We start from the raw sequence: 24,296 nt of genomic DNA on the forward strand, positions 1-24,296 counted from the left end.
CTGTTAAGGTGTCTTTGTATGGCAGCACAATATCTGATGGATCAACCACTCCCACTTCCCTATCACCTGCAGTGACAAGCCAAAGTTTACATGTGCGTGACACAAGCTCATAATCTTCTGTCAGCCTCATCAGGGTTTATCTGCTAGCCTGGGTATCTGCCAGGTAGCAACTTTACTGGCTACCTGTACTTCATGTTAAAGACATCTATTGCTAAGACTGATACACGAAAAACTCAGAGCTTTGCTTTTCAGCTCTCTCTCTTGCTATAGTCACAGTGACTTGAGTAGCCATGGTCTGTGTTGAATAGAAACCAGCTTTCTTGCACCAGGTTGCAGTTCTTTGGATCTCTGCTTCTCAGCCCTCCTGTCATCTGTGGTTAAGGAAGGCCTTCCCAGAAGCAGCAGTGTTAATTTATAGCCTTAAGAATTTAGAGCGTTATACAGTTATGGAAACACTGTTATCTCTAGCAAGGCACATTGCTGAATGTGTAGCACTCACCTTCACCAACCTAGACTTGAAAAATAAATCTTGAGGTAGCTACTCTTCCCGAGTGGGAGAAAGAAAAATTCTCACTGACGTTCCTTAGACTTTCTCCTGGACAGTCTAGTCTGCAGGAGAAAGAAGTACTACTCACATGTATTTCATCAAACACAGCAGTAGTTGCTAATACTTATGATTTAGGAATATCACAGGATCTGTAAAATAATGGACTCAGATGTTAGATAGATATGCCTGTAAATGGGTTGAAAAAAAAATCTGAAGTGATCAGCTGCAAAAGTATCCTTTAATCCTAATGCAATTGCACTTCCATGTTAAATCTGCAGTTAAATGAACAAAGACCATTGGCTGAAACAACTGAAGATGTATGTAAGGACCCTGCTGGGACTCATGATATGTATGCTAAAGGTCTCAATCACATTTGAAATAAGCCAAAGAATTCCAACACACCCTGCTCTGCCACAGGTTTATTTACAAAATATTATTTACAGACTATAACTGTCTTGAGATCTGATAAATAATAACATTTCCTCCACAGAGAAGGAGTAAGACAGACCACCTACACATTTTTCTGTTACAAATACCCTATTTCAGCCAAACAAGACTAGTGTCTCTTTTAAAAAGGGGCAGAGAAAAATGGATATGTATAGGGTTTTCTGTCCACGGCATAAGAAAAGGTATTAAGCAGTTTGGAGAGATGTAAATCTCCCCACTGAAGTGTGCATGTGCAAAACAGCAACATGCTGAGGTGATGTGGTCACACAAGTTACAGCAGGGTGTGCTTCTACTCCCAGTTTCTCCTCCAAAGAAAAAAGTACACCACAGGGTGGTGTTCAGGCAAGAACAGCTGCATTAAAAAATATATGCCTTACCAGCAGCCTTGTGAAGACTGAGTAGCTTGTTCCTGATGCAAAATAAGAAAGACAGAAGGGTGCTGAAGTGAGAAGGAATGTATGCCAAGGAGTGCATGAGCCCTGTCTCTACCTGTCTGTATTCTTGTGCCTGCTCCCTGAATGTCCCAGTCTATCTTGAGCCCTCATCTCCAATCTTAAAACACTATCCACCACCCTCCACCCATTTTGTATTCCATGTGATATACTGAGGGTCTGAAACTCCAGTATGAGGACTGCAGGGCCTACTTAGTCCTGCACAAAGTGGACTGCAGAAAACAGAATATTTTCTAAGACCAGTGCTCTGAAACATACTGATGGCTGCTGTAGAGCTAAAGCAAGGGGGAACAGAAATGAGAGCAGGTGGTGCTGCCTCACGAGCTTTTGCAGTTCTGGTTGTTTTGCTTTGCTTGTCCAGTCACTCATTTGGAACCAATTGCCATAGGAATGATTCCAAGTGATATCTGGTAAGGATGGGCATTTTTCAAGCTTTAGAATGCATCGACTGATCACTCCTTAAAGCCTTGGATGCTGCACAAGATCCTCTTCTGGTGGCCTGGAAGTGACACTCCCATCTGTTTCAAGTCCCTGAAGGAAATGGGAAAAGAAAGGAAAAAAATGAATTGCTATTCTTGTTCCTTAGGGACAAGGGTTGGGTAAGGGCAGAAACAGTTATCATGCATTAGTTCGGAAAGCTTCCTTTTCCTCAGTGCCTCCTAGTGCACCTACCTTTTCTCTAGAGGGAAGAAACTTCTAGATATTCCTGCCATCCCCTGACTATCTCTGCCCACCCAGTCAACTGACCTCTTCTACCTCGTGGCTAGGCCTGTGCTCCCAGTAAATCAGGACTTGTGATTACATCAGCTTTGTGATAGGGGCCATGTCTCAACCATTCAGCAGGTCTGTGCCTGCTCATTTGTTTCATGTAACTGCCCTGGTTGGAGTTGGCTGAACATCCCTGACAAAATAACACAGCTGTGTTCTGAGTCCTTCTGAGGAGCCCAGAAAGACTTGCTCTATGACACAACAGTGCCTGGCTGATGGAGTGGGGGGGATATCACTAGTCTGTATGGAGTTTGTGGCAAGGAAGTTATCCTACAAAGTCCTGTGAGAGTGGGGAGATGGTCAAGTTAGAGATCTGTTTGCCATCTATTCTTTCCCTTTGCTGTTTGTGTCTCACGTGAGTTCAGAGCAGCTGAAGACCCCTGAAGAGCCTCAAGCATGGACATGGATAACTGGGGAATTTGTCTCAGTTTGGGCTGCTCCCAGTTCTGGGCTGATTCTTCCCTTTAGGTCAAGAAGCCAGTCCACTTCCATTTAACTGCACAGAGAGTGAAGGAGAGAAGCCTTCCAAGTAAATATGAGTGCCTGTTGAGATCGCACAGGGTTAAGCACAGCAACTTGTAGGCAGCCTGAGGTGCCCTGTGGGAGCCTGGCGTGCACTTACTCAGCAGTGAGCTCCAGAATGGACTCCATGGTGTCCAGGCCGGCCGTGCGGAAGTTGGAGATGTAGCGCTTCATGCGAATGGATTCCAGCCACTCAGGGATGGACCGGTAGGGGATCCCATCAGATCCACTGCAGCTGGGGAGACGCAGCGTTACCCTAGGGACACAGAAACCCTTTGTTAGCCAGGCAACCCCCTGAAATGGACAGTGCTGCGAGACAGTAACCAAAGGGGGAGCAAGCACCCCCCACCAGGGCTGAGCCAGCTAATCTGCTCTCTGCACAGTGAGGTCAGAGCAGGCCAATGGCTCTGCCCTCTGTCACCAGGAGACAGAGATGACCACTGTCTTCTGCACACGGAGCACTCAAGGTGCATCTTTCCAGTCTGCATGGCTCTCACTGCCTCTCCTCCTGCTGGGGACAGGGAGGTGAAGTGTCCCAGTTAACCCCTCCTCCTCTGGTGACAGCTTGCTTACCTGGGATCAAAGTCTGCAACGGGCCGGAGGAGCTGGGGACTTGAGATGAAATGTTGCAGCTGTGCCCGGATTTCCTGAAAATGAGGCCGCCTCATCCGATCGTGTGACCAGCAACTCTTCATGAGTTCGTAGAGGATAGATGGGCAATCCACAGGCGGGGGGAGCCGGTACCCATCCTCTAAGCTTTTCATCACCTGCACAGAGGACACAGAGAAATCTGGCCAAGAGCAGAGAGTGCAGAAGAGGAGCCAGAGACCTCTGGGAGCAGCCATTCTCCACTTCACAATGTGCAGCCAGGGAGGGGCTGGTGTAGATTACACGCATATGACACAGGGTTTGGGCAGCCCGGCATAGGATCAAAACACTTTAAGGACACCAAAAATTTAAGTGGCATATGCATGTGTTTTCAGTCCTTTACTAGTTTAGCTCCCATTTGCCACTCAGGACATGTTCATGAGAAGTGAGGAAAAGTGAGGACCAAATGGTCCTGGCACAGTGAGAGAAGGGGAACCAGGCTCTGAGGAATAATTTTAACAGCATGTGCTGAGCCTAGAATAAGACCAGATATAATGCACCAGAGCCAGAGGAAGGACAAAACAAAACCAATAGAAAGTGTCCCCAGATCCAAATGCCATGGCTGATTTAAACACGCTTTAATTTGGCTTCTTGCTGTTGACACCTCAATACTTATTGCCCTTGACTTGGTTGCACTGATTTTAAGCAGGGAGGGAAACATAGTAGTTATGTGTTCAAGACTGCAGGCTGAGGTAGCTCTACAAGCGTTTTCCCCACATGCCTCGTTTATCTTTTAAATCAGCTCTTGAACTCAATGTCTGTTACCTCTTGATTGGTCATGTGCCCATATGGCTTGTCACCAAATGACAGCACCTCCCACATGACGATTCCAAAGCTCCAGACATCGCTGGCTGAGGTGAAAATGCGATGAGCAATGGCCTCTGGGGCTGTCCATCGGATAGGAATCTTACCACCCTGTAAAACAGCAGAAACATAGTGTATCCAGCATATATAATTGAGTTTTATTTCTCCAGTGTTTTCATGCAAGGACCTTACAAAATGGTTAAGAGATTGAGCCCACTTCATTTGAAGTGACATGTAACCACCCCAGGGAAATTTCTCAAAAGGAGAGAAATATTCTTTGAAAGTATAAGAGTTTAAGCCCTCTGTTCAGTTGAATGCTACACAAAATTTCTGCTGTGGGAGTAAGAGCCTGACACCAGTCACAGCCCTGCTTTGAAGGACACCACGCATTAGAATTACTGGAACTTTCATTGAAAGAGACATGGAGATGACTCTAGTCCAAAACTCTGATCACAGCAAGGCTATCTTCAAAGCTAGATTTAGTAACTGAGTCAAAGAGATCAGACCTCTTATTTCGCTTCTCATTTTAACACCACAGTCCCTCTGAATTTCTTAGCAAACAAAATAAACCTGGACTCCAGAGACAAAAGCAACACCTTCTGAACCATCCACACCACAACTTGCAATTTTACTACAGATTTTCCTCAGAGCTTACAGTAAATTTACAAGGTTGAAAGATTGGGTTTGCATTACCTTGGTTTCATAGGTTCCCTCTGCATCATTCTCCAAAATTCGAGAGAGACCAAAGTCAGACACCTTGCACTGGAGACTGCGTGTTACCAGGATGTTGCGAGCAGCCAGATCCCGGTGCACGTAATTGTGTTCTGAAAGGTAGGTCATGCCAGAGGCTATTCCCTGCAGCATGCTCACAAGCTGCACAGGGCTAAATTTTTCCTCATTCTCCTGCGTGGAAGAAGAAGAACATGTGAGAGAAGTGACATCGATCCGCTTGGTTTCTAGTCACTGGCGTTATCAACATACAAAAGTGGGCAGTGGTGAACAAGCAAAAAGGCAATGCTGCAGCCCAAAGGCCCCAACAGGCTCTCACTAAGGGACTGGTGATGGTCTCCAGTTATCATTAAGCAGTTGCATTTCAATTACCAAAGACACCAGTCTCATCACTGAACAAACTGGATGGCATTAAGGTTCTGCTGCACATTGGAAATGTCAGTAAGCAGAAAGTAAGTGGATGTCTGGATCTTACTTCTAGTCTTATTTTAGGGCCCTAAATCCAGGTCAAGTGCAAGTTCTGGCAGTACACAAGCCTATTACAGATTGGACTTTCTCACCCGGAGGAAGGTATCCAGTGCTCCATTTTCCATATATTCAGTGATGATCATCATTGGCCTCCCTTGAGGAAGACAAGAGGGTTTCAGCCATTTTCAAATTCTACTCATCAATTGCTTCAATGCTCTTCATATTCCCCAACACAGAGAACCATGTCTAACCCCAGCTAACACCCCACTCCACTGGAACAGCTGGCTGCCCTTCTCCTTACACATCTCCCAATGATCTTGTACTCCTCCTTGTATTGCACATATGACCCTGCACCATCCCTCCCTATCCAGACTTCTCATCTACTCACTGGCCCTGAAAGGACTCTCCCTCTCTCCCTCTCCTAACACTGCCGCAGGACTCTGTTGGAAATGCATACCTCTCCTCCTTTCCTCATTCTCTGACATGACAATGCCTGTCTTCTCCCAGAACAGCCTCTCTGACAGCAAATTCTCTAAGGCCTGAGAAATGTGCCAGTTTCTGCTCTCATTCCAGGACTCTCTCCCACACACTCTTACTTACTTTTGGTGATGACTCCCTCCAGGCGCACAATGTTCGGGTGATTGAACTGCCCCATAATCGTTGCTTCCCGCAGAAAGTTCCACCACTGAGAGTCTGAGTATGTTGACTTCAGAGTCTTGATGGCAACCACAATACGTTCTTTCCCTGGGAGGCGCAGGGACCCACGATAGACCTCCCCAAACTCCCCTGAAGACAACCAGAGGCAAAATGTCACAGATGAACTCAAAGATAGACAGCAAAACAACAGTGTGGGGAAACTGAAAGACAGGGAGAGCGGTAAGTAACTCACCCTCTCCAATCACATTCTCCATAGTGACGCAAGAGACATCCAGTTCCTTCGTGAATTCCAGCACGCCTCTGCTGGGGTCATCATATGGTTGCAGGTCTACATAGGGCTTCAACCAGACCTTCTCTGTGGTAAAGGAAAACAAACGAGCAAATTAATCTGTCACCTCTTTGGACAACCTTTTTAAAGCATACAAAGAGAGAAGTGAATCCATGGGCTTCTGACAATGGCAGTAAAAAAATCTACCAAACCTAGGTTGAAGATTGTAACTGTTGTAGGAAGAGGCACATTACATCAGAAAGGCCATGCCAGTGTCTGGTTTCAAACTAGTGTTTCTTTTCATTCCTTCCAAAACATTCTAGGCTTCCCCCTGGTTTTATTACCCCTTTGAACCTCACCTCGCTCAAAGCCCGAAGTACTGTATTCCGGCCGTGCGTGTCTCCGACGAGCCCTCCTGGAACATCAAAAAGAGTAATGAATATAAAATGGTCAGCAAATAGCAAAGGGAAAAGCAAGACTTCCAAGGTGTCTGCCCTAGCTGGTTAGGATCAGATTCAGGGTAGCACAGAGCAAAGTGGGACCAGACACTGCACCTACTTGGAACAGTACAGCTGCCAATAAAATGTGATGCTTCATTAACATTTAGAAACAGAGTTTTGTTTTCATAGAGGGAGTTTTGTGCTGAGTTACAGATGAATTTCTGTTTATTTCATATTTTCTGTATGCTTTCAGTAGTATATCTGATCTTCTTAAAACCAAGCAAGAGCAGCCTTACAGACATTGAGGAGGAAAGAAGAATTCTCTATATGGGTAGAGGACCCCAACAGTAATGATATATGGAAAATGGTTTGAAATTATTGAGTACATGGATTATCACTCAACTGGTCAGCAGCTATAGAAATGATTGTACCATAACAATGTTTTTATTCCTCTGCTATGATAACAATATGATACTGCTGGACTATAACAAAACTGAGAAATCATGACATATTCCTCTGTTCCCAACAGCAAACATTATCTTACAATATCAATCCCTCCAATCCTACTAATCTAAATTATTTACTGAGACCCTTTCCATCTTGCTGCAGCATGCTGGTGTTTTTTTTCTCTAACAAACCTCTACCTATACAATATCCTGTGAGAAATCCGGGCCTCCCTTTCTCAAGCTCCCATAGCTCAGCCATTCCTACATCTGTACCTTTTTCAACACCAAAATTCAATACTTACTTTTGCCGAAACATGAGAAATCCCACAATTAGACCAATAAATAGGAGAACTCCAAAGATAATAGAGACTATGACTCCACCAGACAGAGCTCCAGTGTCTGCAGAAACAAAGAGAGGCCATATCACTTAAAAGACCACAATGCATTTGTCTGCAACATACCACCCAGCTTCTACCAGCTAATGGCATTAGGCAAGTTACAGCCCCTTGTCTTCCAGGCAGCAGAGCCACCAGATGGGAGTCCTGTCACACTGTTATTCATGTGCATGGAGTACCTTCTGGTGGTTATCTGGTTGACTCTTATCTACAATCTTGGTCTTCCAGTTGAGTAATTTATCCCTGTGTCTGATTTCCAACTTAAATTCCATGACACTTTCAAAAGTGAACAACAGATGTTCCTTCACCCCCACTCCTCTCCAACAATCCTTTCAGATAAGGACCTTCTTCCAGCTCAGTAGCTGATTTAAACTACAGCAAAGCAAAGACATGATTTTCCCCAACAGTCTAAAGTGGCTCTCTTCTTGTTTATGAAATTAATTATACGCTCCCCTCCCATCAATATCTGGGGCTGGTCCTCCCTTGCCTAATTACCCTAACAAAAGCCCCTCACTGCTTAGGACTCCTGAAACAAGTACTGACTTACAAACTTGCAGTCTATCATATTCATATTTTCTCAAAACTGAGCGTCAGGTGGTTTCATTCTGTGATTGGATAGCTTTGAGAGAGTGTTCACATAACACAGGCTGTCTCCTTCTATTTAGGTTCTCAAGCCAAAGCTAGGCATTTCCACAAAGTACATTTGAATTCATCAGAGAAAATGCTATATTGCCTCTGCTGGTCTTTTAAAACTTATTTCTCATAATTAAAAAAAACCCACCAAAATTAAGAACTTAAATGCATTAATGGAGAAGTAGTGAGAATATACATATTTTAAATATTTTCCCAAAAGAGATTTAGGAAAACATCCAGAAGAAAGAAAATCGTCAAATAAATTTTTTTTAATATATTAGAAAATTTTAAAGCAAGGAACAAATGATACACAGATCTGTGTGGGGAAGTGTTTCCTAACATCGAGTCGAATGGCCAGCATCCATAAAGCCTAATTAACACTAGTTATTCTTCCTCTGACTCATCCCACTAAAATTATTAAAAATCATCAGCTTACTTAAGCAGAAATCAAGAGACAGAGCTAATGTCCTTGTTTTGTTAAAATCAAAAAGCTAAGATTTGGAAGGTGAAATAATATCTTTATTAATAAAATGGAGAAGCATTTAGATACACAGGACTTCTGCAGGAATGTAAGGCATCTAAATTATCAAATTCAGATTTAAATACAAAATTGCCACTTCTTGCAAATCCTGCTACACTAATATTCCTAGACTGTAATAGCTAAAAATGTATTATCAAACAAGAATTCTCATCAAATGAAACCTTGCTGGCACTTCTTTTTTATCCCTTTCATATTCAAAATACCTTTGTCTTGACATGATAAGGTGATCAACTTTCATTTGAAATAAAGCATAATATTGATGAAAGTATTTTCTAACTTATGCTTTCTTAATCAAAACAATCTTGCATGATAATTTACATCTTTTTCACAGGGCCTGTGTAGTACATTATTTAATTAGTTAAACATCATTTGTGTTATCATCATTTGTCACTGTGACTTCATGAAGATTTTACCAAAAGCCCCTGGTGCCAAAAAGGGTCCAACCTTTACATTCCAGTAATGGTATCCCAACTCCTTATCAGCTTTTACACTGTTAATTTAACTATTTTGTTACATTAAAGTATGCCTTAGCTTTCTTCCTCATGTCCTTATTTCATTACAATAAAATTAGTCTTTCAAACGCAGCACTTCAATACATGTATTTCTAAAGTTATCCATAGGGTCAGTAGGAGTCTGTGAAATGAAGAGAGAGCAATTTCCATTACAGAAAACTTTAGATTAAGGGGAACCTTCTGGGTGACCCAGGGAAAGAGGTGGTTGGGTGTCAGGCCTATATAGGATGTTCTTTGACACAGGAGAAAGGTCTTCCTGTGGCCCTGACAGCTTGGCCTTCTACACATTGTACTTAGGTGAAGAACTTTTATCAGTGGCACATGCCATCTCTTTGGGCAGAGACTCAGGAGCTGGACTACATACAGTGGAAGTGACAAAGCTGGAAAAAATAGTGCTGAGGTCCTCTGAGTTCTCATTCTCACTAGTAACTGGCACACAAAAGGAGGCATATGGTAATTATTTTACCAGCACTCAAACTCAGAAACATTAGCCAAAATTAAAATGCCTTTCAAGAACTAAATGTAGATCTGGTTAAGTATTGTGCCAGTACAACACAATAAACTGAGACTGATCATGTCTAAACAGGAAAGTGCAAGCAAATTTTGTAAGATGACAAGGAAGCAAGAAAAATGTCTTTTGTCTTTACAAAGCAACATGCTTAGCTGTGGTGACAAGGAACTCAGGACAGTGGTGTCTTGCCTTACAGCCAGCAGAACACAAAAGGAGAACCATGTACCGTGAGAATATACCATCTGATGGGGAAGTGAGTTTCTCCCAGATGAGATACCAGTGCTTGCCCTTTACCTGGTGGAAGGGTGCGAAATTCCTGCTCTGGGGAGTAGGGCCCAGGCCCCAGGGGTGTGATGGATCTCACACGGAGCAGGTAGGCTGTGTCTGGCTGCAGGTCTCGCAGAGTGACATTTGGCTCAAGAAGGTGCTTCACCGTGTAACGTGCCTCCTCCCCCTGCAGGAACCAAACAGGATCAAGTAACAAATGCATGCTGAGCAAGAGGACACTTCCAGCCCTTTGGGTGAAAGGGGGAAGAGCAAATCAGGCAGGCCTTACCTTCTCAAAGAACATGACCTCATACTCCACTGAGGTCCGGCTGCGTTGCCGCGGGGCAAGCCAAGAAACAGAAAGACTGCTGTCATCTCTCTGTGTCAGAATAAACTGTGATACTGTCACTGGAGCTGCAGTGGGAGAGAATAGAGAACATGAGGGAGAAATACAAAAAAAATGCAAACTATGTCCTCTCTCTACCAGAAGCTCTGGTCATACCATGCAATTGGAACTGAGTCTCATTGCCACTGTCATTTTTCTCCTGTGTGGTGAAAGGGAAAGGAGGTCTCTGGTTGTAATTAATTGCTTTCTGTGAATAGTGTGCTTCTGCCCAAACAGTGGAAGCATAACTGTGTTTGGCCCTCAAAACAAAATCCATCTTCCAAGAAATTACATTTATTCCAGGACTGCACTGAAAATGTCCAATTTGAAATAAAAAAAGTTAGGATTTTATGCTCCTACAGCAGCAGTAGCACAGCTCTCCTACGTAATGATTTATGAATGCAGCTGCATTGCATAAGGGTACAGTGAAACTCAATGCTCAAAATCTCTCAGCTGACTGCAAATGCATGCTGTTCATGAATAAAAAGATAATTTTCAAGAGTCTGCAAGGACTGAGGAGTTAAGCCTGGTTCTCTCCTTGTCCTTCATCATCATCAGGAAGTGATGAGGCAAGCCAAAAGTAGCTCTGCTTTTCTAGCTCAGAGTTGTGCTGCCCCCGCATAGCATCAGGAAGAAAAGTAATATTTTGTTACTAAATTAGAACCCAGGGAATGCATCAAGGTCTGTTGAGCGCTGTGATGTCACATTTCTATAATCACATTTCATGGTGCTCTGGAAAGTATTTACAGGACAGCCAAACTAGCCAGATTGAAGCTAGCCTACAGAAATGTGTCAAGATTTAACATCCTCATCCCTCCATGCTTTCAAAACCTTTTATTTTCCAGTTACACCAGGGTTTCTGTTGTGTTTGGTGTTTTGCAATATCTGAGTCACAGGAAATATTTCATGACACAGCCCTCATTCTTCCTGTCACACAGGTAATAATACTTAGGCTGTGTGATAGGGAGGGCTTCATCTTCCTCACCTCTGTTAGGTTCTTGGTGGATTCATAGCTCTTGATGGATAACGATTACTGCTACACTGATTTGCAAGGAATATGACTAAAGGACTTTACATGTCAGAGGCAGAGGTACTTTAGAACCCTTATCATACCATACCAACACATGTGTCAGGCAGAAGGAGAAGATGGAGAAAGCTTAAATATTCACAGAGATTCCTCTTCCTTTTCATGATGAACGGGAAGAAATTCTCTCTGTTTCTGCTAACCTGCATGTCCAACTGAGACCCAGACAGCTGGAGCAGTTCTCTGTGGAGCAGGTCCCATTCCTGAGACACCATTATGGGATTCCACAGTGAATGTGTAATTGGTGTAAGCTTCTAGGCCATCCACGTCCACTGCAGGTTTCGTGAGACCAGAGGCACTGGGGGAGAACACCACGGCAGCCTCACAGGGCTCACAGGACAGGAAATGGCAGCGCTGGCAGAAGACTGTGTAAGTCAGGTCCTTCCTCCCGCCGTGGTCACTGGGCGGCTGCCACCACAGACTCAGCTGGGTGCCGAGGAGGGAGAAGCTGACATTGCGGGGAGCCGAGGGTGGGCCTACAGGGAGCACAGAAGGAAGTGTTAGATCCAGCTGTTGGTGCCCAAAGTTCTGCGACAGCTTCCCATCTGCAGATGCATTTCAAATGGGGCCCTCTCTCCACCCCAGCCTCTCCCTCTCTGATCTCTCATCCCCATTTTCCAACCTTTTGTTTTCTCCCCCATATCATTGTTCATGGAATCACAGAATGGTTTGGGTTGGATGAGACCTTAAAGACCTTCTAGTTCCGACCCTCCCACCATAGGCAGGGACACCTTTCACTAGATCAGGCTCCTCCAAGCCCCATCCAACCTGGCCATGAACTCTTCCAGGGATAGAGCACCCACAACCTGTTCCAGTGTCTCATCACCCTCTTCATAAAAAATTTCTTCCATGTGTCTCATCTAAATCTACCCTCTTTCAGTTTAAAACCTCAGTTTACCCTCTTTCACTACAGGTCTCGGTATAAAAACCCTTTCTTCATCTTTCTTGCAGGCCTCACTAAGTATTGAAAGGCCACAAGATGATCTCCCCAAAGCTTTCTCTTCTCAGGCTGAACAACCCCAACTCTCTCAACCTTTCCTCATAAGAGAGGTGTTCCATCCCTACAATCATTTTTAGGGCCCTCCTCCGGACCTGACCCAATAGGTCCCAGTCTTTCTTGTGCCCCAGACCTGGACGTAGCCCTCCAGACGAGGTCTCTCAAGAGCAGAGTGGAGGAAGAGAATCCCCTCCCTCGCCCTGCTGGCCACATGCTTTTGGTGCAGTCCAAGATACACTTCGCTTTCTGGGCTGCAAGCTCATGCTGCCAGCTCATGCCCAATCTTTCACCCAGCAGTACCCCCAAGTTCCTCTCTGTGGTGATGCTCTCAGTAAGTTCATCCCCCAGGCTGTTTGGATATTGTTCTTTCTTTCTGTGTGCAACTCACGGGTACAAGCAATGTTCTGGCCCTCCGAAGGAGCTCGGTAGAAGCCTGCATTGCAGGGACAAGACGTGGCCCCTGACTCGTTGGACAAGCTGTTTGGGGGACACTTCAGGCAGCGTTTAGCATCCAGGGAGTGGCGGTAGAACCCTCGCTGGCAGGCTGTGGAAGGACAAACATAAGCCAACATAACATAATCAATAAACCCAGATCAACAAAGCTTCTTGAACACTCCTTTATCTGCCTCCATTTTTTTAGTTCACAGAAATATTTAGGTTGGAAGGAACACCTGGACATCTGGCAGTCACCTAGATCAATCATGTCAGAGCAGACAGAGAGAAGATGCAATTCAAGGTAGCATCAGTATTATGACAGGACTTGCAGATTGAAGCAGGAGGATCTAATTCCTCACAGAGACTGTATGAATACAGAATCTAGTCAACCTCAGAAACTTCTTCCAATGTAAATAAACTCAGAGAGGTCCCCACCTTGTCCTTCAAGCTTTCCATACCATAAATAAGAACCATAAATAGTAGCTACAAATCCTTGTGCTCCTCAGAGTCTTCTTGCTGATTCCATACGAGGTAGCCAGTAGGCTTTTTGGCAGAAGCATCTTTGCTGATTTCAAGTGTTGTACCAGAGCATCACCTAGCAGGGCCCTGGGGAATATCTAGGAAGCTATCAGTTCACCTCACAGCATCAAGTGGAACTGGCTATGGAGCCAACACAGACTGCAAGAGAATAGGTGTCACATATTTTCTACGTCCAGTCCTACAAAAAGGAGGAGCCACACTCTCTCAGTATAACATCTGATCACGTGGTTTTGCTGTGTTGCTATTAGTTCAATGCACAGAAGCACTGGTCAGCTTACCAGCTGTCTCAAGGTCAATGCTTCACCTCTACAGTTTTGTAGCAGGGAGAAGAAAATCAGTGACAGAACGTAAGACAACCTGTGAATTTATTGGTTTGCCAGCCTGTGCTAAATGAATCAAAAGTTCTAGTAGGTAAAGAAACAACCAACCTATTGCTAATCAGATGGTTGAGAAGTGCATACACTAATTTCCTGCCAGAGCTACCACTTTGCATTTAACACGCGCATTGAGGGAATGACCCTTTTTATATTGCGCTATAAAAGCAACAACATCCTGTGTAATCCTCAGGAGATCCCAATGGAGAAAACCATCTGCTCAGGAACTTCACATAAATGGCTTACAAAAAAAAACCAACGCAGCCATTCCGACTATGTGACAAAGATGAACACCTGAGGGACCTTGAAAACTTTCCACTAACAGAGGCCAAACAAGACTACTCATCATTAATCTGCAGAAGGGATGCTCGAAGAGCCCAGAAAAAAGAAATAATCACAAGTAGGAGAAACCAGCACCTTCTGATTCCGGGAAATGACAGAACCACTCAGGAAAATCTATCATTCTGAGATACAATCATGCAACTATGTGTTTAATGATAGCAAAGGCCATTGAAAATAATTACAAGGCTCAAGTATTGATTGTCACAGCCCAAAGAGATTCCATTTATACTCCAGATCAAATCATCCCTTTGAGAAACAGGCAGTAAAAGTTACTTTGATCTTCAGGCTGCTCACAACTGAGAGCACTTCTACATGCTGGACTGAAGATGAAAGTTTTGAGGCCTCCAGCCACTTTGTTCCTGCATAAGATTTGAGAGTCCCTGATATTGGATCAGTTTGGGCCAGGAGAGCTTTGACATGAAAAACAAAGGAAGCGCATGGCTACCACATTCTTGTGTAACACAGAGGTTCTGATGTTGCCTGTATAATACTACCTGCCACAGATATGACAAAATACACATACACTCTTACCAGGCTGAGACCGTCTGCAAGTAAATTATAGAAATTTGGGGTTGGGAACCTTTGCAAGAATCATGGAATCAATTAGGCTGGAAAAGATCTCTGAGATCATCGAGTCCAAGCTGTGACTGAACACTACCATGTCAACTAGACTATAGCACTAAGTGCCACACTCAATCTTTTCTTAAACAACTCTGGGGATGGTGAATCCACCACCTCCATGGGTATCCCATTACAATGTCTAATCACCCCTTCTGTGAAGAAATTCTTCCTGATGTCCAACCTAAACCAGCTAAAGACTATGTCCTCTTGTCCTGTCACTACTTGCCTGGGAGGAGACTGATCCCCGCCTGGCTACACCCTCCTTTCAGGTGTTTGTAGAGAGGGATAAGGTGTCCCCTGAGCCTCCGTGCTCAACATCCCCAGCTCCTCCAGCCACTCCTCATTCGACTTGTGCTCCAGAACAAGTAACTCCGACCCCAGGAGCGCCTCTGTTCCTCCAGCTCTGAGCGCCACTCCAGCCCACCGCCCACACCTGCTGTGCCACCGGGGTGCCGAGCCCCTCCAAGCAGGAGGTGCCTTTCAGGGAGCCCACAGCCTGGCAGTGAGGCCACAGGGCGGGAGCTGCACGGGGTACTCAGCTCGAAGGGACACATTCAGGAGGCGAGGGCAGCAGCGGGCACACCGGGGTACTCAGCTCGAAGGGACACATTCAGGAGGCGAGGGCAGCAGCGGGCACACCGGGGTACTCAGCTCGAAGGGACACATTCAGGAGGCGAGGGCAGCAGCGGCGACACGAGCAGGCGGCGGCGGCCGGCAGGGGGCGGGAGCGGCCCGCGGAGCGCCCGCGGCCCCGCCCCAGGGCGGTGCGGAGCGGCCCCGGCCCGGCGCTCCGGCGCTGGGGCCGGCGGTGCGGAGGGGCCTGCCGGTGCTCCCGGCTCCCCCAGCTGGCCCCGGGGGTGCGGAGGTGGAGGGGCGGCTGCCCGCGGCCGGCCCGGGGGCGGGGGAGGCGGGCGGACAGCCAGCAGCCTCGGCCCTCGCCCAGCCCCGCTGGCCCCCGGTTTGCCCGGGCCTTGGGCACCCGCTCCGGGCGGCACGATGGGAAAAACGAGTCTGGGAAAGGGCCTGTTCACCAAGCACCAGAGGGCAGAGAGGATGGCTGGGGCGCTTCCTTCATTCCTTATTCCTTCGTTCCTTATTCCTGCAGGTGCCCCTCGTGAGCTGCCAGCCAGGCCGGGAAGGCTGCAGGCACCAGAGCGGGGTGCAGGGGAGCTCGGCTCACCTGCCGCCCTGCAGAGCCCAGCAAGGAGCCGGAGCACAGGCCGGGGCACAGCAAATTACACAGTTGAGGAAGTTAATCACGAGCTCTGCGTTTATGGGCAGCAAAGTCTGAATGCTCTGGGGCAGGCACAGCTTTTCTGGGACTGTGAGGTGGCTGAGCCATTCTGCGCCCAGCAGAGCTTTATACAGCAGGGAATTCACTGAGAGATTGAGGGAACTAGGTAAGGACCTGATCCTCTGGCTTTCTGTTGTCTCCTGTAACAGAGTTCAGGTTCTTTTTCCTATTAAAAGGCAAAGGTGTAGCTTTCCCCTTTTTTTTGCTCCCTACTCCAGGCAAAACTCAGAATCAGAATGACACTGCCAGGTCTTCCATCCTGTCACACCTTACATGTCTGAAAAAGTCCTCCTCCGTTCTGAGGACAAAATAAAAGCTGTGATTTCAGTCTTTATCCTGAACTGGATTACTCCCAGTCCATTACACATTCTGGTCTTTTCTGCTGAGGGAGCAGATCCTAAGATATCACCCCCTGCATTCACCTTCTCCCCCGATGCTCCAATAAGACACTATTCTGGTTGTGAAGTACCCCTCCCTACTCCTGCTAGGTTCTCCCCTCTTCCCTTCCTCTCCTGGGAGACCTCCCCAGTCCCTTCTAATCCTGCAAAACATAGTTCTGGCTGCAGCTGTACTTGGGCGGAGTGGGATGAAAGCACAGATGTAGAATGAACCTGTGCTGCGATAGCAGTCGAGGCTTGTCCAGACATGACAGCTTCCCTGCCCCTTCCCAGAGGAGTGCTCTCAGGAGGGCGGGGAGAGCTCTGTAGCACCTAAGTGGAAAAACTGGCTGGGCTGTGCGAGGAGAGGGGATTGCTGGAGGAGGCCAAGGATCTTGTGCTTCAACCTTCTCCAGCTCCCCAAGCAAAACGAGCAGCAAGCAGTCGGGAATCATAGAGACAGCAGCTCCCTGTAGCAGAGCAAAGCAGAGACACGGGGCACCTGCTGAATCTGAGAGCGCTGTGTGGATCCCTATGGCCTTAGCCTTGTGCCACACAGCTTTGGCAACAAGAGCAGAGATCTGCTGTCTTTTACCTCTCTCTCTGCAGTAATACATATCCGCCAAAACAACACACATGTCAAACTAAGTTGCCTTAAGAAGCTGAATCTTGTCTCCTCTGCAGCCAAGGGAGAGCCCAGCACTTCTTACTCCAACAACCCTTGCTTGCTGTGACTCCAGCACCCTGGTGACTCTTTTGCTTGCTAATTGCTCTTCTTCAGAAGAGCAGGCACCACATTATTGTGCAATATGCTTTACAGGGTTTCCCATGGCAGAAGAGCCATCCCAGTCCAAGAAGAACGAGGGACGGAGGAGAGACCTGTCCCCTCTGCCTCTCAGCTTTCTAGTCACGGGACTAATACCCTGCTCTGTGTGTCTGACCCATCTGCCCTGAGAGAACAAGGCTGCTGTTCAAGGGTTGAGAACCAGTTGTTGAGTGAGTCAGTGTCAATCACATAGTTACAGCTCGCAGAAACTAGCTCCAGACCTGAGAGGTCCTGGATGAAGCCCAAGAGGGAGTGGAGAGGTGTGTGCAGGTCTTACACCTGACACATGAGGATAAAAATCACAACTGAGAAAGAGAAGCTAAGGAGAAGGAAAGGAGAAGGAAAGATGTAAGATACAGAGGGTAGGCAAGAGAGAGGTAGACCACACTAACTCTCCTGATCCCACAGGAGAGTTAGTGCTTACAGATACTCTGATCTCTAGCTCTCTGGAACCTCTCCCATGGCCTACAGCTAGTGTCTGCATACTCACCTACGCAGCTCCCATCGACTTCCTCAAAGCCCACAGCACAAAGGCATTGGCCCACTGGTACCAGCCACTCCCCGTCAGTGCTGCAGTGCATCCTGGGGGGAGAGCCCACTTCTTCAGCTGCGTCCTCCACGCAGACCCCAGGCACTTCTGTCAGCCCCTCTGACCCTGCCAGCGTCTCTGGGAAGCGGGCCAGGCCCCGCACCGCTTCTGGGCAAGTCTTGTAATACACTCGGACAGACACCATGGCTACACAAGCCCCAGAGTTCTGGAAAGCCAGGTAGAAGCCCCGGCGAGAGAGCTTCCCAATGGGGCACACTTCTGTGTTCAGCTGCATGGCCCCTGACTCGATGTCTCTGCTTGTGAAACTCCGATCTGCTGCCACAGTGTTGAGCTACGTGAAAAAGAGAAAGACAACAGTTTTACCATCTGAACAGGCCACAGCAGCTGAGATACCCATTCCTCTCAGGCCTTTTTTATACTAAGGCCTTTTAGGGGCTGTCTAGTCAACTACTTCTAATGCCACTGCACTGCATGCTTTCTTTGTACTTGGAAGATGTGTTAAAAATGGGGTGGGCATATTTTCCTGCCTCTGTACTTTCCATCCATCATCTCCTTCAGCTGCTTTGTAGTCATTCACTGGTCTTCTACAGTACCCTGTCTTCTGAGTCTCTGATTTCAGAGGCCTTCAGGAACTGCCCCTTTCCTGTCATAATTTTCTTTGTTGCAAGTTGCATGCAGTAAGTCCACGACACCACTCAAGAGCTGTGCTTTGAAACCAACCAGGGAATTACAGCCACTTGTTTTTAGGCTGTAGTTGCTGCAGTTCAGATAATCTACTGTAAGGTGCTCCTTGTGCAGCACTCAACATATTTCAGCACTGTAGGTACTTGAGTGAAAAATGCTCCCATACTTTTGCATTCCCACTGCCTCTGCAAGCAAAGGGTAAGAGTGAATGAGTGAGTGAGGATATTTTCCATGCTTGAGCAAATGGGAAAGGCCTCTGTGACACCCTGTGACATGGAAGAGCTGGACTGCAGGTGGGGTGGCCTTTCTTCTTGGTGGGAGAGCCTGATAACTGATCCTCTCCTCCGCAGGCCCCTTCCCATTGTACAACACCACCCACTCCTTGTAGTTGGATTGGAGATGAAAGGCTCTGTAGAGCAGCTGCATTTGGCAGGGATCATAAGGCATGTTTAGGAGTTGTGGAGGTATTGCACCAATTCATGTTGTAGGCTGCAGGGGAGGTGGAGGAGCACTGGGGAGGGAGGGGAATCAGTTACCAGAGTTCTCTGCCTGTGGTGGCCTTTACTACTCTTTGTTTCCATCACATCCCATTTAAACTGCAAAGGAAAAGGCAGTCAAATAATTCAGGTCTGTGGCTTCTATTAGAACAGAATTGGCTTAGAGAATTTCCTCTGGAAAAAAAGCAGAGGTTCTCTATTCTGCAATTCCAGTGTTTCCATGGCAAGAGAGCGCAAGATTGAGGAAAACAGCAGGTAAAATACAGCAGTGCTAAATACCTTCACACCAGGGAGAACCTCACTGTAGCAAGCCATCACCTCCAGTGATGAAACAAGACCCTATACCTCATGGCAATCAGAGTAAATAAGCAGGACCACTGAGACCTGAACTGGATTCTGTTCTCTGCTTGGTCTAATCTTGTTTTATTCCCTAAAGCAAGCAAAATTCCTTTGGTCTCTGCTTCACTATTTCTAAAAATTGATGTAACCATCCAGCCCTGTCACAACCCTTTAGAGTCCTTACCTACATGGTGTCTGGTTAAATAAGAGGTTATGCAGAACACAGGTCTGATCTCATTTGAAACCTCCTATGCCTCCTGTGGCAAAGACTGCTCTGAGCATCACAGAGGGCACCGGGGGTAAAGTTTACTCTAAGGACAACACTTACTATCCATGCCCTTCCCCACATGCTGGTTCTCCTGGCCTGTCCCAGCCAGCAAGACACACCTAGCTTAAGCTGAAAGATATGACAAGTTTAAGCTGAAAGATATGACTCAGTCTTCACCCCCAGCAATACAGACCTTGGTGAACAGTGGGCGGCGAAACTGGATCCCAACATCTTGTTCAGACTCCATGTAATAGAGATTGAAAGTCTCTTTGCAGGTCACCACTTCACCTTTGAAGCTCTTGCAGTCCCTCACAGTAAACTTTAGCTCCACATAAACGCGTGAGGCTGCCTCACCCCGATAAATCCAGTTGGTGCGAAGCCAGTGATCGGTGTCACCCTCGGAAAGCACACTGCAGTCCTGGTACATGTAGATTGGGGTACCATTTATCATCTGCTGCACTTCACTCCACTGCTCCCAGGGCAGAAGAAAACACATACTGTTAGACAGGTGTGGGAAATGAGTTTCACTTCAAATATGACAAAATCTTGCCTAAAAATCAGTTCTTACACTGGGTTCGGGGCTCAAAGCCTCACCAGCTAAAAAGTCTCTTGCACTCTGCAAGAGCTGCATCTGGTCTAGAGCCCCTTGGCTGCCTAAACTCTGTACATAGGGAACAAAGAGGATCCTGCAATTAGGATCTGACTTACACAGACCTTTTTACATCCCATTCATCCTACCTTGGTTCCAATTTACTTCTTTCATGCACTGCGTATCTTGGAGATTGAGAAAAAGACCCACTACTCCCATGTATTTGCCACTTCTCTCTGCCACAGTTTACATGCAGGGTGTACAGTAGGACCTACCAGACCAGGACTATTGTCTGCCCCTGGAAATAATGCACAGCATTTGGGAGTAAGAGAAAAGGTGGCCTGGCATAATGGGAAGGTAAATTACAGAAAGACTGTTCTAGAGCAAGCACTCATTAACTTGGAGTTCACGCTTCTTTAAGTGGGATATTTTGCAAAACCTAATTTAACTATTAAAACTCAGTTGATTTTCCTGACTTCATATTGCATTAAGGTTCTGCATCTTCCCCAGGCAAATAATGGCGAGAGGAGGACACGGGCCTAGCTGGTTATATGACCTTACGAATACTATTTGCATTAATCTAATAAAGTTTGATACTGATTTTAACATTTGCTTTTGTCAGATTTTAGGTGGCTCTAGTTTTTCTTTCCTTACCACAGGTCAGATACAAAATGCAAAGAACATTCTCTTTTGAGTAATTCACATATGAGAACTGAAAATTTGGAAAGCAATGTCTTGTCCACAGGGAAAATAACTTACATCCTTTTTCCTCCAATGCTAAGACTGCCTTTCTCATTATACCTTAAATGTTTAATCAAATTAAATTGAAACAAGTGCCCACATAAGTACTGGCACAAGTTTAAGCATCTTGGTTTTAAATCACACCCCAGGTTAAGATGCAATTTAAACAAGGCCTCAGTCTCTGTGTTACTCCAGACTTGTCAAATCTCATGGGCTGAGCATGAGATTCACACATTTCTTCAGCACCGCCACCTCCTGTGCTCACAGCACAACAGCTTTTCTCCCCACAGACCAGGTCACTCTGCTAGTGGAATGCAAGAGATGGACCCACAGAGTGCCAAAGAAGCTCTGCTTTTATAAAATGACTTAGAGTATACCTCCTACACAGTCCCACTCTGAAAAGTACTGGAGAGCCTTCTCCAAACTAGCAAGTCCTGCTGATAGCACAAGCTCCTATCTGCATGATTTCAGCCTTTTACCTAAGTGCATACTAGCAGTCTCCTCCCAAGAAGTTCTGGGGATGGTATCTATGTGTCCCTTCTTGTTCCCTTTTTTCTCCACATAATTAATCCCCAGTGTTACCCCACCCTCTTAATCTGATCCAGCTGGCATAGACCCGCAGCACACAGGATTTACACTTATTTCACTCACTGAAGGTCAAAGGATTTATGATAGCAAAATAAAGAAAGAGATTAATGGATCAATCACAATTGATCAAGCAGAAGGGACAATCACTTAATGACCTCTTGCAGTCTTTAACTGAAAACCTTCCAGAAAATGTTACAGAACTGAATTTACAATGCATCCTGAAATAGACTGAAGTAGAAGAAAAGAAGTTAGGAAGAAGAATAAGAGCAAACTGGCTTTCATACATTGCCAAAGTTAGGACTGGCTTTTAGAAGCATTTTTCAATGTGCGTCTGCCTGGGAAAAGCATAATTGCATTTGGAGGCTGAGAGTTAGACTACTTTCCATTAGCAGTTTATCCCAAGGCAGTACCACAGACAAGTGTCACCAGAAAGTGGTTTTTGCATGTCTCACTGAAAGACATGAGCTGTTGTGGTGCCCGTCAAGAAAATACATTTTCAAAACTTAAATGATACAGGACCAAAGTTTCACTTTCAGTGGTGGCAACTATAGCAGCAGCAACAAAAAAAATTTCCTTTAAACTATACTGCTGGAAAAAAATCCAACTGCTAACTCCTGTATTTCTTAGCTCATCTCAGCCCAGCTTCTTCCAGACACAGTTCTTCAGGGCAAAGATGCTTGGCACTGACAATTGCACGGTTTCATATGCAGTGTGGTGCAAAGAAATAACAAGGGAGTCAGACATGTTTTTTCTAGACTCTACTGCTGATGGGTAAAGGAAGTAAAATGAGGATATTATTTATGCTAACAATACAGAACTATTGTTAAATATGCTTCTGACTTCTTTTCATTATTCAGTGAAGCTTTTAAATTCAAAGTAGGAGAGGAAAACTGTTACATACAACATTTAATGAAAGGGTGATGAGACCAGAAGTTGCCAGGCAACTGTCTCCCATCCTCAAAGAATCTGCTGCAAAATCAAAATGTATGCCTCTGACTTTTAATGTAATGTTCTTAATAAACATGTGTGGTAAAGTCTGGCTCAATCAATATTAATTACTTGCCTCTGCAGTTTGTCTGCCAATGACATTGAATCAACCTCCTTTGATAATATAACTTTTTACCGACTTCATTCCAGACACTGTTGCCTTACTCCAGTTGGCCATAGAATAGGTAACATTATTCTAGAAGTGGAGAACAGTGTTAGTCAGACTTCCTTATTTTAGCAGTGAGTGAATTTGTGGTTTTTTGATGTGAGAGAAAACTTTCTCATGAGATTCAGAATCATAGAAAGATTTAGGCTGGAAAGGACCCTTGAAAATCATCTAGTCCAATTCCCTGCTCCAAGCAAGCTAAAGAGTTCTTGATGCCTTTGCATGTTATTCTTTAAAATGTCTTTTAAACTCTCTTATTTTCTAAGTTAGAGTGTAAACTGTCCTTAAACTAGTCTTCAAATTCTTAAAATCTTTTAGAATTCTTTAAAAGTCACTAAGAAAACAAATGCCAGTGCATTCAGGAGAGTGCCATAGGTTAGTAGCTTGCCTTCCTGAAAAGTCTAAGTACGTAGCCATTGAATTTGAGAACAAACGGGTTTCCTGTGCTTCTCAGAAACTCATATACTAACACAGGCACCTAGTTCCAGAGGTTTGTTCTTGAAAATCTTGGTGTGGTGGTGAAATACAGAGCAAAATTATTCCAGCACAGCAATTAGAGTCAAGTGAAAAACAACCTCAAACCAAAGGTACTGTGTCAATAACCTCAAAACACTGCAAGTTCAGAAAAAAGGAAAAAAGGGAAGCAACTTTTCTCATATTTGTTTGATTCCATATAAAGAAAACTGTCTTTATAAAGGCCGTTCAGAATGACTTCCATGTCAACCTGGAAGGGCACCAATAGATATTTGTAGTAAACAGTATTGGTTTGGTCTGCCATGTGAGTAAAAATCCAAAGATAAGATAAGGTATGTGCCTTTTAATATCTGCCTTTGTTGACTCTGAAAGATTTTACAGTTTGAAGCTCTGGAGCCTACAGAATACTTACTCTGCTTTTTCTGTATCATAAGCCTTCTCTAGATTAGGTTTGTGTCAAGGATCCTATCTAGGACAAGATGTGATTCCTTCATCCATCTGTGGGCTACTCTTCCTAGGATTTACGATCAGGTATAAGAGACAGTTTGCACACCTTGGAGCCATTGTCTCAGGCTTTGCCGGCATCAATGAAGTGGGGTTTTTTTGTTTTAGCCTTTTTTAATAGGAAAAAAAAGGAAGGAAACAAGCTTTTAATGTTGACAAATACAAATTTCATCCCTGCTAATGGAGAGGTAGGCTACCAGTGACAGAAGCAGCAGACTGTGACAGTATTGCAAATTGTGGGCTGAGACTGGGGTTGTAAGAGCTTGTGACTCGCAGTAAGAATACTGTCTCCATCTCCAGCTTGCCAGGGACTTGCCCTGAGTCCTTTCAAAAAAGAGCCTGCCTGCCTGCCTACTGTGACCTCTATCTCATTTGCTTTCACATTACCTCAGCACAGTGACTTCCAATCTGTGGTCTGCAGCCCCCCAAGGAAAGGCACTATGATACTTTTAAGAGACTTACAGAAGCAAAAGCTAGGCAAGCCTAGCCAGTAGGCTTGAAGTTTCTAAACTAAGATGCATGTCTCCCCCGGAAAAGTTAATAAGAATTCCTACTGGAAAAGTCTAAGAGTTCATATGC

At 45.4% G+C, this 24,296-nt stretch overlaps 1 protein-coding gene across 1 annotated transcript; it reads right to left on the reverse strand.

Annotated features, from left to right (window-relative positions):
* Positions 1–952: 952 nt before the first annotated feature.
* EPHA1 (EPH receptor A1) lies at positions 953–20,132 on the reverse strand. The gene is made up of 16 exons (XM_030971295.1): positions 19,862–20,132; positions 17,821–18,211; positions 12,910–13,065; positions 11,668–12,000; positions 10,345–10,469; positions 10,083–10,242; positions 7,499–7,595; positions 6,670–6,725; positions 6,275–6,397; positions 5,986–6,171; positions 5,478–5,539; positions 4,882–5,091; positions 4,150–4,299; positions 3,310–3,503; positions 2,837–2,992; positions 953–1,977 (listed from the first exon to the last, which is right to left on the reverse strand). Exons 1-16 carry the CDS (start codon positions 20,117–20,119, stop codon positions 1,899–1,901), a joined length of 2,736 nt encoding a protein of 911 aa, XP_030827155.1. The 5' UTR covers positions 20,120–20,132; the 3' UTR covers positions 953–1,898.
* Positions 20,133–24,296: the final 4,164 nt, after the last annotated feature.

Source organism: Camarhynchus parvulus, chromosome 1 (assembly GCF_901933205.1).
Source record: "Camarhynchus parvulus chromosome 1, STF_HiC, whole genome shotgun sequence".
Lineage (NCBI taxonomy): Eukaryota > Metazoa > Chordata > Aves > Passeriformes > Thraupidae > Camarhynchus > Camarhynchus parvulus.

Bases quoted from the DNA above. Each gene is read 5' to 3' on its own strand.
- EPHA1 (XM_030971295.1), bottom strand. From the start codon at position 20,119: ATGATAAATGGTACCCCAATCTACATGTACCAGGACTGCAGTGTGCTT. The intron at 6,398-6,669 runs GTGAGGTTCAAA...CCTTTACCACAG, and splicing joins TACTTCGGGCTTTGAGCGAG to AGAAGGTCTGGTTGAAGCCC. The intron at 4,300-4,881 runs GTAATGCAAACC...GCTGTTTTACAG, and splicing joins AGGGAACCTATGAAACCAAG to GGTGGTAAGATTCCTATCCG.